Source organism: Phalacrocorax carbo, chromosome 23 (assembly GCF_963921805.1).
Source record: "Phalacrocorax carbo chromosome 23, bPhaCar2.1, whole genome shotgun sequence".
NCBI lineage: Eukaryota > Metazoa > Chordata > Aves > Suliformes > Phalacrocoracidae > Phalacrocorax > Phalacrocorax carbo.
The window spans coordinates 7,925,060-7,937,199 of NC_087535.1; the positions used below are offsets into that span (position 1 = coordinate 7,925,060).

Here is a 12,140-nt window from a genome sequence, read left to right on the forward strand (position 1 = left end):
CTGCCCGGCTCCTGCTGGCCACCCCAGTGCTGACACAAGCCCGGGGGCTGGTGGCCTCCTTGGCCACCCGGGCACTGCTGGCTCATGCCCAGCCGGCTGTCAGCCAGCACCCCCAGGGCCTTCTCCGCCGGGCACTTCCCAGCCCCTCTGCCCCAGGCCTGGGGCGCTGCCTGGGGTTGGTGTGACCCAAGGGCAGGACCCGGCACTGGGCCTTGTTAAACCTCACACAACTGGCCTCGGCCCATCGATCCAGCCTGCCCAGATCCCTCTGGAAAGCCTTCCTACCCTTGAGCAGATCGACACTCATGCCCAATTAGGTGTCATCTGCAAACTGACTGATGGCACACTCAACCCCCTCACCCATGTCCTGAACAGGCCAAAGTCTGCCCTCCGGAAGTCCATGGCAGCGGTTTTGCTGACCCCACTCCTTACTTTGCCAGGATTTGAGAACTTCTATCATTTCATGGTTGCTAAGCCCAACACGGCCTCCGACCACCACATCTCCCACCAGTTCTTCTCTAGTTTGTAAGCAATGGTTTAAAGGAAAACCCTAACACACAGGGCTGATGTTTTCACCAGAACAGGAGCTGTAGATAGGTACAAATGATGTGCTCTCACCAACCAGTGTGCTATTCAGAGATTCTTCCTAAGAGAGGGGTCTACTTGAAAGTCTGGATTTTAGCAACAGCATGTCCTCACATCTTCCCAGCTGAATCCAACAAACAAAAGGGAAGTGCAAGGAGCTACATTTTGTTTCTGAGCTTTTCAGGAACTACTGTTAGAAAAGTTTGTATCATAATATTAAGGTGATATCCAGTTCTGTATGCGGTGAGCCATAAGCAAGGCATATCTTACACAGCCCGACACTTAGTACAACCCCAGGTGTGGCAAGAAACTCCTCCCTTAAGCTACACGTGGTGGCTTGGATCTGGCAGAGCAGGGCATCTGTTAGGGAAGTACTCTTGGCTTGTTTTAAGTAGATTCTTTCTGGCACACAGGCACTGAGGGCTCTGCTCTGCGCTGGTGCAGCCTCACCTCGAGCGCTGTGTGCAGTTTTGGGCGCCACAGTATATTAAGGATACAAAGCTGCTAGAGAGTGTCCAGAGAAGGGCCATAAAGTTGGTGAGGGGTTTTGAGGGGAAGCTGCATGAGAAGTGGCTACAGTCACTTGGTTTGTTCAGCCTGGAGAGAGGAGACCTCGTGGCGCTCTGCAGCTCCCTCCCAAGGGGAGCAGGAGGGGCAGGGCTGGTCTCTGCTCTCTGGTGACCAACGCCAGGCCCCAAGGGAACGGCAGGGAGATGTGCCGGGGGAGGGTGAGGCTGGGCATTAGGGGAAGGTCCTTCCCCCCGAGGGTGGTGGAGCCCTGGCACAGGCTCCCCAGGGAGGCATCACGGCACCAGCCTGGCGATATTCCAGAAGCACTTGGACAACGCCCTCAGAGACACGGTGTGAATTTGGGGTGTCCTGTGCAGGGACGGGAGCTGGACTCGATGCTCCTTGCGGGTCCCTTCCAACTCAGGACATTCTGTGACTCTATGATTGAGGGTTGTACCCAGACCTCCAGGGTCCCCTCAAACCTACTTCAGCTCTCTCACATGAAGTTGGAAAGCAGCTCCAGTCTGAAGAAAATGGCCAGAATTTGTAGTGGCCTGCATGTTGCCAGGGCAACTCTGAGCTTCTAACTCAGCTTCCTGGTGGGAAGCAGTAAGCCTAAACAGGTCAGAAGGATACCATAGTTTTGATTTGAAACAGCCTTTTCCTGTTTGTTTATACTTCACTTCTTGATGGAGTTTAAAAACTGCACTGAAATCTAGACAAGTCAAGCAAAGCATTCAGACTATAGTCAGCACGGTCTTGCTGACGATTTAAAAGGTGACTTAGGTCATAACATTGAAGGCAATGGAGAAGCTAGCACCCCTGGAAAAGACAACATTGTCTGGAATTATATGTGCTTGTAAGGGCTTTCCCGTGCTATATTTTGTAGGAACAGCTACGAAAAGGCCTTGTCCCAGAAGAAAGCTGGAATAAGTGAAAGAGTTACTTGTATAAGATACAGAGCTAGAAATAACAAGGCATATTGTCCGTAGGTACATGGGAAGCTTGCGGCACAACTGGTCAGTGAAGTCAGATGAGCTGAGACCTGGCACGGCACCTCCAGCTGAGGTAATTTCCAGAACATCCAGAAACTCTGAGAGATCACTGCTTGATGTGCACAACTTCAAAACATGATAGTTTACAATTAAGCAATTCTCCAGAATTCAGGGAGTTTCAGCCCTGCTTCCCAGGTATTCTCCAAGAATATATTTCGATTTCCCTCTGCCCCCCAACATGCAGAGGTGCAGCCAACAGGGCAAAGCTGGGATGCTGTTACAGTCTTGATCTCTAATACCTGGTCTCATCTCTCATGCTGATAGCAGTCTTCAGCTTCTGAATTGTTCTTACTCAGTCCCCAGTTTGTGAGTCCCCACACCACAGTACTGTTTAACTATTTCATTTAAGGTCAATAAAAACAGGATCCTGGTTGTTTGCTCTCCCACAGGGGCTAATATCTGTCCTTAACCTTTCTGGATATATCAAGATCTTGGGATTCATATCTGAAACCAAAAATAACCTTTAGGGTGCAGTGGTCATCTTCCTCAAGAGGTCCCTTGCTCTCCTAGCTTTTTTAATCACAGGGTCAACTTAGTTGGGTTCATGGCAGAAATACAAGTAAAGCTCGAGTGTGCTGTGCTAAAGTTAGATCTACAGCCTCTTTGAACTGAAGTACTGAATACAAACAAGCCACCTTCCCACTCTTTCAGCTAGAAAGTGAGCGATTCACACCCAGTGGTTTCAGAGTGGCTCTAACCCCCCCCACTTTTATCTCTGAGATGCCTTCATTCCACATAGACCTAGTCAAAAGAAAACGGCTAAACATGCCAGAAATTTGGCAGTTATGGGGATTTAGTTGGACCTTCCTCTAGATTGCCCAGCAGAACAGCCATATCACAGGGGTAGCTGCCCAAATAGAAGCCCAAGGGCAAGTTTTGCTAGAAAATGGTTTCAGTTCCTGAAGAAAAGTATTAACAGAGAGGGGGTAATGTGGAAGCTCACAAGGGCATTCCTTGATGTGTGCCTTTGACCAACAGTACCTTGCACTAAGAAGAGCCTCAGCAAGTTCCTCTCTCCCCACATTGCTATTATTCATTCCCTACACAGATTCCTCTAGGGCTGTTTAAATCAGCCACTGTTCCAGTATGCAACAGAAGTCAGTAAGTACTTAAAGCCTGAAGTAGTTTCTAGGAACAGATTGTTACAGAAAACAATCATATTGGAGGGAAGCTTTCCTAATATGTCAAGAAACCCTTGCTCTTAAGCACCCATCTGTACTCATATTCTGAGTCTCTTGTTTTGGAACAGGCAGTGACTACTGCAGCTACACAGTGCAGGGAGTTTTATACCCTTGTTACTAAGAGTCTGTTCTTAAGTTCCTTGCACAGAAAACAGACTGGACTCTGGGTTCCAGAGGCCTGACACAATGTCTTAGGAGAAACACACTTAAAGCACACTTACTGTGTGGTCCAACACAATTTTCCTTATTGCAGGAAGAAAGCCAACAGGGAATTATCTTAGAAGACTGAATTAAGCAACTTAAAAGCCTAACAGAGAGTGTGATTTGGACACAGCAGTACCTTTATAGCTGATTTCACTCTTAGAATACCAAGTGAAGAAATTTCCCCTCCCCCTTTTTTGACTTAGCAAGTATCCTTTCTAAGGGCAAAGTCAGCAAAAATATTGTGAAGGACCCCACTGCAAATAAAGATACTCAACACTAACATAAGATGCATGTCACGACAGATTGGTGAAGTTAAAACTGGACTCTGGAACAAGCCTATGGTACATCTCAAAGCAACTCTCACTGCTTATTCGTGCTATAGTGAACATTTATGACACACCTGTTCATGCCACATTACAGAAGTGACAGTTTGAGTAAATCTAGATCCCACAGAGAAAACACATAGCGTTGTTAAAAGCTTCCTGTAAGCCAGTTGTGGATCCCATGCCCAGATAGCTATCACAGAATAAATAACCAAAGAATTTGAAGTTTATTCTTTTAAAAAGTTATTTAAGAAGCAAAATAATTTACTCCAATCCAAACCAAAAGACATGCATTACTGAAAGCAAATAATTATACAGTAACAACAAATTAGGCCTTGGACAAAAAGTCCAGATCCCAACAGCTCCCTACCATCCTGGAGGTTATACACAGTCACCCAAGGCTTGGGGAGTAAAGGGGGACCACAGAGAGGATCAGAATGTAATTCAAACTTCCACTACTCTCCTTCCCCCATAGGCCTGAAGCTGCTTGAAATGCAATTCTAAGTCATTGAACTGTACTATAAATTATGATGGCTTAAGCATCATGGTAACTATCCAAATGCCACTGATGACAGTAAGAACAAAACTTGAGCATTGTTGCTTGAACAAGACCGTGGAAAGGGGCACTAACAATAACAAGCCACAGAGTTATACTATCTCATTAAACAGCTGTTCTCAGTCCATAACAATAACAGAAACATTTCTTTCAGTTATTGGCACTTGTAACTTTTGAACAAGAGCTTTACCCTTTTTTAATATTTTACCTCAAAGTTGTTTATGCCTGATCTTCCCAGTCAGGATAATAAAGTTAGCCTGGTACTAACACAGTGTCACACTGTTAGTTCTAAATAATATTTGGACTAAATCTACAAAACCACCTTTTCCAGGGGCCTGTCTTGTACAAGAACTTCTGTGCTTATCTTCTAAATAATTTTACCAAAAGTGCTTTGGGTTTTGTCCTTCCACAGTTCTCCCAGTTGCTTCCAAAATCAGGTTTCTCTTACACAGATAACTGGAAACAAAGTACAACCATTTACTTCATACTCATGACTAATACAACATCCTGATTTTGTATCACTTGCTAGATCTGAACCCAAAATAATGCAGAGGGGAGTATCACTTGCGTAGGTCAGCTCCGCAGATCCTAAAAGCTGATGCAACCTCCTCTAAGGTTCCAAAGGTGAAATACATACTGACCTATCCTTACCAGGTCTTCTTCCCCTGTAAGGTTTTATATAGCCCAAGAGAAAGGGAACACCGAAGAGAAAGTAGGTGCATTTACCAGTTCTCACACAATTCTGAGAATCCACAATTTTTGGAGTTACAGCTAGTACGTTTTTAATGACAACTAGAACATGCCATGCAATGTAGAGAATTACTATGATGAACCCCCATCCAAAAGAAATAATTTTCCATACTTGACCACACAGCTGCAAAAAGTCTTCCACGGCCACAGGCAGCAGGCAGTCATGCTCTGAACGCTGCAATCCTGCTTGCCAGGAAGGAAACTCGTAAGTTTCCCAAATAATCAAAAAATATACACGGACCCGGATGACAAGATCTCACCATTCAAACCCACTGCAAACTCCACATTGCTGTCTTTCCAAAATGCAGAGTCTGCGTGACCAGATGTGTATCCCAAAAGCTATCATTTTCCAAGTGTAATGTCATTAACTGGACAACAGCGTGACACACATCTCTTTAGAAGTGGACAGTGATCTCCTGCCACAGTCCTCAAAGAGTGCTTTCACAAATAACTTTTCTTCTTGCACCACATAAAATACTGCTGGTTACAGACATGACAGCTTGCAGCGATGGTAATTCTGTCATGTTTAACTCGGAGGCATGAGGCCATCTTCAAGCAAACAACCCAAGTCACAGCCAATGCTATCTATAATGCTGCCCACCACTGTGTATGTTGCTAGAAAATAATGCTTTATGTAAAAAATATAGTATTTTTCATTCTTATCAGTGTCCCGCCAGTCAAGGATAAAATAAATTGCAAGAAGTACTTACAAGGATTATCACGGATAAAGAAAACATGATGCAGACTGATCCTCTTCATTCCAAGAAAAGAATTAAGAATCTAAGTAGTGAAGAAAGCAATATTAAAAGGAACAATTTCTTCTCTCAGTATTTACTGATTTCTAATTTCCATTTGAAATTGAGAACTCCAAATTAAGATGTATGAATCTGACACCAACAAACTGAAATTAAGGCTCCTGCAATTTCTCTGTTCAGGCTGGTTCAGCTGACTGAACGCTCCCTCTGTTGGCTGAAGGTTTGTTACTCTTCCATCAGATAGTAACCGGGAATTCAGTTTTGCTGTGGGATGCATTGTCTGACCACACAGAACCGAATCCAGAATCAGCAGCACAAGAACTAGGGAAGGACACAGCATTCTGAGCAACACCGGTAGTTTTGCAACAGTGACCACATTTGTACATCCCAATTATACGAGGTGACAACGTTTTGTTCTAGAAAGAATTCACACAGCTTAGGCAGTAATTCTCTCGCACTTTGAGGCTGCAAGAACAAGCCCAGAATTCCCATCAGCATATCATACGCCTTCTGCGTAGTCATTACTGAACTCACTTCCTTCCTCATTTTGCAAGGATGCTGCAATCAGAAGCTAGCTCAGTTTTCTCTTATAGCTCATTGCCTTCTCCCCTCAGTCTGGACGTCCTAAGTCCCTGACAACCACTGCACCAAACACGGTCAACCTGAAATCCCACGCTCCTTCCCTGACAAGGAGACTCACCAACCACATTTTACAGAGAGACATTTTGAAGAGACTATGCTCAAAGAGACTGGTGGTAAGAAAATAATTTAGAATAAAATAATTTGCAAGTTACGGGCAGAGCTGAGTAACAGCTGTCCGAACTAACTAACCTCCACTTACTAGATTAACTGTTGAGAAGCTGCCCATAAATGTTGGCAGTTAATGTTAAAATGAACACCTGACTAATTTGGTCCAACTTGGAAGAGATCTGAATGCTGCAGAAAAACAATATAGAATATAAACAGTTCCACCTACAAAGAAAATAAAAAACAGAGCCAGTATGTCCCCCTCCCTAGTTCAAGAGTCTTACAAGTGCCTGCTGGCTCTTCCAGCCTACAAATTCCAGTTTTAGTATCCTGTCAGGCAAAGAGATCACCCACACAAGACTCGCCTGCTTAAGGCAATGAGCTCCCAAGAAATTCCAGTCCTTGGGGATTCCCTCAACCCAAGGGAACAGGGGACAACTTCAGATCCTCTTAGCAAACAGGCACTTAAGTTAGGAAAGATACTTCCTTTTTATTACAGAAAATGAAGGATCAGTTAAGTGGTACTCCTGGCACAAAGGAGATGTTGCAAATATGCTGTACAGGTGCACAGAGAGCAGATACCAATCTGATACGTGACAGGAGCATTCATGGTGGCAAAACCATTTCTGACATTACCTGCCAAGCAATGATTAGTGCCGCTCCTCTGACAGCACTGCAAATCAGAATCCGATAGAAAGGGGACAAACATCACTTCTAGCTTTTACTCTAGAGGTAAAGTGTCATCTTTTTCACAGCATTTAGTCTCTATAGTTCATTTTTCTTGTGACTGGTTTTCTTCTTGGACAAACCCAGATAACACAGTGAGAAAAGAATCCCAGTACATCAAGAGATGCGACTGCTCCGTTAGCTGAGCAAGGAGGTAGACGCCAAAGATGTTCTCTTCAGATGGAGCACAGAAAAGGACCTTGTGCTAATTAACTGGTACCAAGATTCTGGTCACTGGCACCAAAATACTGCAGGGCATCAGCATGAGACGCAATACAGTAGCATCGAGACTTGTCCAGCAGCTACATCTGAACCACGCATTCTTGGCATCTGGAACAGAAAGGCACCTCTAATTAGCTGCTGTCCTGCTTTGTGATGGATGTGCAGTGCAACAGTGCAGTACGAGTCCTGAACTGGTCTACCTGTTTTTACAGTGATGAGCAACATCTTTTAGGTAACCGTTGAAAAGAATTTCACTCAGTTGGGGAACTCATAAATTTCATTACTTGCATTATTTTATTTGGTTACTCTTCAAACAGTGCATATTCCAGAGGAACACAGCTCGAGATAAGCTGCGCAGAAGTCAATCATCAGCAAATGGTGACTGCAGCATTGTGCACACTCCTCTTTCTAGTTCAGGTGTTTCTTGTGTACAAGACAAATTACACATTCTCCAAATAGTCAGAATGGTTTCCCAAAGGAAGGAGACACTGACAAGAATGATACAGAAAATCACACAATTATCAGTTCAGTGGAAATCCACAGGCTACAGCCAAAAGGTTGCTGTGAATAGAATTTCCTCTTCTTAAGCTTCACTATCTACTTAGAGGGAAAAAACAGTTTTGGAGAAGTAATTAATTGTAGGATCTAAATTTCTGGGTATTAATGGATTGTATAATAGGGGAAAACCCCACCTATAACAGCTAGTACTTCTAAGCCGTGCTTATCAACAGCTGAAAGATACACAGACAAGAAGCCAATGAAAAACTTAAATTACAGCTCACCTTATCACATCACAATGCAAGACAATCCCATACAGCCTTGATTCCCATCTTCATTGCTGTTGAGCTTTTTCATCCGGTACTGCCGGATCTCTCTCACCAGTGTGTAAAATGCATCTTCCACACCCTGAATGCAAATGATCCAGGTAAAGTATTTTCTTTCCTGAAGCTTTTGAGATCACTGTTCTTTCCATCACAGGATCCCATAACGTATTTGAAAGACATACTTCTACAGTAAGAGTAGTAGCCAACTTATCCCACAGCTTACAAGAGAAAGAAACTAGCATTTCTGCCCAAAACTCTCCATTTACACTCTTAACTCTTCCTCTGAGGCAAATGTCCAGGGTAACAGCCATTTAAAGAGAAACAGGCCACCGGACTAATCACCTCCATTTCAGAATTCTTAGGATTTTCTGGCTACTGCTTCATAATTGCACCTTTTCTGCTTCATTCCACACTGATGTAGGCAGAACACAAGCTGACTGGACAGGGCCACATATTCAGTGCAACTCTGGAGAAGCCTATTAGTCCAGCCTGGGGAATTCTTTCTGTAGACATAATCTTATAATTGGCCTTCATTAAGAAGCCAAGAAAACAGAACAGGTCGGGGATGACTAACTGTAGTCTGACCACTTCTCAGCAAGAGCAGATGAAGCTCTCTTCTTCTAACAGACATGACCCACTTGAAAGAAAAATCACTACCAGTCTGAAGTGATTTGTGTACTGACCTAGCCCAGTGATAAAACCAGAATTCTTTCAAGCTAAGGGTGAGTGGGGAACTCAAAAGCTAAAAATTGCAAATGGGATTAAAAATGCTTACTCCTGTAGATAAGGAAAAAAGTACAGGGGAAAATGTTAGACCACTCTGCATTTAGCATACAGGAAGAAGTCAGACCAAGAACAGAAGCGTCTTACCTGTCTTGTTTTAGCAGATGTCTCTATGAAGGGGATTCCATAGCTTTTTGCTAATTCTTGAGCCTGTTTTGTGTCTACAGTTCTTGTGGGCAAATCACACTTATTCCCAACTAGCACCATTGGCACATCATCTGAATCTTTCACTCTCTTTATCTGTTCTCTTTAAAAAGACAAATTAAAAAAAAAAAGTTAGGAACTATTTGCTAAATACAAAAGCTATTTTAGTTCAGTACTCAAACAACTCTGTGGTACAAAAATATACATTAAAGCTGGACAGGACCTCAAGGGTTCTAACCTACAGCAGTACCTCTAAACAACTTTGTACGCTCCATCTTCTAGTCCCTGTATGACTCCACTCTGACGTGTGCTTGCCTCCTTACCCATTTTCTTAGAGAGCGCGTTCTGTACGCTCTAAATACCGTCTGACATGCACAATTCAGATAACTGTCCCACTCTCAATTAACTAATAATGTGTAAGGACAGAATGCAGATAAGGTTGAAAAACTTTCTGAAAGAAGTTGGAAATTTAATATTTGTCTATGATTTAGTCTTCACTGGGTCTGACAGCAAATGGGACCTATGCCTTTTGCAGTCTTCCCACCCTGTGGTAAAGACCCAGATCATACCTGTAAAGGTTAATATCAGCAAACGATTTACTGTTGTTAATGGCAAACACGCAGAGGAATCCTTCCCCAGTTCTCATGTACTGGTCACGCATGGCACTGTACTCTTCCTGTCCCGCAGTGTCCAGAATGTCTAACAAGCACGTCTCTCCATCAATCACAACCTGCTTTCTGTACGAATCCTGCAAAGTACAGTTAAGGAAAAATAAAAATAATATATTTTTAAAAACAGTATGATTCAGAGGAGCTTTTCTAACCTCCCCCCCCCCCCAAAATACCAGTATCTAAAACTGTAAGCATTTAAAATGTCACCCTAAGCCCCCTCAACCTTTCTTACAGAAAGAAAAATCATGTTCATTGTAAGAAATTCCTCAGTTTACAGACAGAAAAAGATATTATGAATACCACCACTACAACATCACTAGACTCTACATCCTAGGCAGCCGGGTGGTGACTTTCCGTGGCCATTGCTGGCCGGCGACGCGCCGCCCGAGGGAGCGAGGAGGGGACGCGCAAGGAATCGCTGAAGAGTTTGCCGCCGGCCCCGCACCGCCCGTCAGCACCGACCCCCTCCCGCCGCCGGCCCCGCACCGCCCGTCAGCACCGACCCCCTCCCGCCGCCGGCCCCGCACCGCCCGTCAGCACCGACCCCCTCCCGCCGCCGGCCCCGCACCGCCCGTCAGCACCGACCCCCTCCCGCCGCCGGCCCCGCACCGCCCGTCAGCACCGACCCCCTCCCGCCGCCGGCCCCGCACCGCCCGTCAGTACCGACCCCTCCCGCCGCCGGCCCCGCACCGCCCGTCAGCACCGACCCCCTCCCGCCGCCGGCCCCGCACCGCCCGTCAGCACCGACCCCCTCCCGCCGCCGGCCCCGCACCGCCCGTCAGCACCGACCCCTCCCGCCGCCGGCCCCGCACCGCCCGTCAGCACCGACCCCCTCCCGCCGCCGGCCCCGCACCGCCCGTCAGCACCGACCCCCTCCCGCCGCCGGCCCCGCACCGCCCGTCAGCACCGACCCCTCCCGCCGCCGGCCCCGCACCGCCCGTCAGTACCGACCCCTCCCGCCGCCGGCCCCGCACCGCCCGTCAGTACCGACCCCTCCCGCCGCCGGCCCCGCACCGCCCGTCAGTACCGACCCCCTCCCGCCGCCGGCCCCGCACCGCCCGTCAGCACCGACCCCCTCCCGCCGCCGGCCCCGCACCGCCCGTCAGCACCGACCCCCTCCCGCCGCCGGCCCCGCACCGCCCGTCAGCACCGACCCCCTCCCGCCGCCGGCCCCGCACCGCCCGTCAGCACCGACCCCCCTCCCGCCGCCGGCCCCGCACCGCCCGTCAGCACCGACCCCCTCCCGCCGCCGGCCCCGCACCGCCCGTCAGCACCGACCCCCTCCCGCCGCCGGCACCGCACCGCCCGTCAGCACCGACCCCCCTCCCGCCGCCGGCCCCGCACCGCCCGTCAGCACCGACCCCTCCCGCCGCCGGCCCCGCACCGCCCGTCAGCACCGACCCCCTCCCGCCGCCGGCACCGCACCGACCCCCTCCCGCCGCCGGCCCCGCACCGCCCGTCAGCACCGACCCCCTCCCGCCGCCGGCCCCGCACCGCCCGTCAGCACCGACCCCCCTCCCGCCGCCGGCACCGCACCGACCCCCTCCCGCCGCCGGCCCCGCACCGCCCGTCAGCACCGACCCCCTCCCGCCGCCGGCCCCGCACCGCCCGTCAGCACCGACCCCCTCCCGCCGCCGGCCCCGCACCGACCCCCTCCCGCCGCCGGCCCCGCACCGCCCGTCAGCACCGACCCCCTCCCGCCGCCGGCCCCGCACCGCCCGTCAGCACCGACCCCCCTCCCGCCGCCGGCCCCGCACCGCCCGTCAGCACCGACCCCCTCCCGCCGCCGGCCCCCCACCGCCCGTCAGCACCGACCCCCTCCCGCCGTGGGCCAGGCCGCGGCCGCCCCGGCGCACCTCGATGGTGGGGTCGTACTCATCCACGAAGTGGTTCTGGATGAGCTGGATGGTCAGCGCGCTCTTGCCGACACCGCCGGCCCCCACCACCACCAGCTTGTACTCGGTCATCGCCGCCCCAGCGGCCGCGGGCGGAGCGCGGCGCAGCCCCCGCCGCCGCCCCAGCCCCCGCCCGCCGCTCCCGCGAACGCGGAACACCCTCCCGGCTGCCTTCCGGCTTCCGGCCCCGGCACGCCGTCATCACTCCC

The 12,140-nt window shown here is 49.2% G+C and overlaps 1 protein-coding gene across 2 annotated transcripts; it reads right to left on the minus strand.

Moving 5' to 3' along the window:
* Positions 1-7,136: 7,136 nt before the first annotated feature.
* Positions 7,137-12,123, minus strand: NRAS (NRAS proto-oncogene, GTPase). 2 transcript variants are annotated; one of them, XM_064471952.1, is made up of 5 exons: positions 11,893-12,118; positions 9,935-10,113; positions 9,309-9,468; positions 8,397-8,520; positions 7,137-7,722 (listed from the first exon to the last, which is right to left on the minus strand). In XM_064471952.1, the coding sequence occupies exons 1-4, from the start codon at positions 12,001-12,003 to the stop codon at positions 8,401-8,403; spliced, it is 570 nt and encodes a 189-aa protein (XP_064328022.1). In that variant the 5' UTR covers positions 12,004-12,118; the 3' UTR covers positions 7,137-7,722; positions 8,397-8,400. The 2 variants fall into 2 exon arrangements, with proteins under 2 accessions (XP_064328022.1, XP_064328021.1); XM_064471951.1 differs by lacking the exon at positions 7,137-7,722 and adding an exon at positions 7,890-8,102 and having other exon boundaries at positions 11,893-12,123.
* Between the last annotated feature and the right edge of the window lie 17 nt (positions 12,124-12,140).

Excerpts from the sequence above, each read along its gene's own strand:
- NRAS (XM_064471952.1), bottom strand. The coding sequence starts at position 12,003 with ATGACCGAGTACAAGCTGGTGGTGGTGGGGGCCGGCGGTGTCGGCAAG. Across the intron at positions 10,114-11,892 it reads AGTACGACCCCACCATCGAG|GATTCGTACAGAAAGCAGGT; the intron begins GTGCGCCGGGGC and ends TGTACTTTGCAG. Across the intron at positions 9,469-9,934 it reads GCTGATATTAACCTTTACAG|AGAACAGATAAAGAGAGTGA; the intron begins GTATGATCTGGG and ends GTCTTTTTAAAG.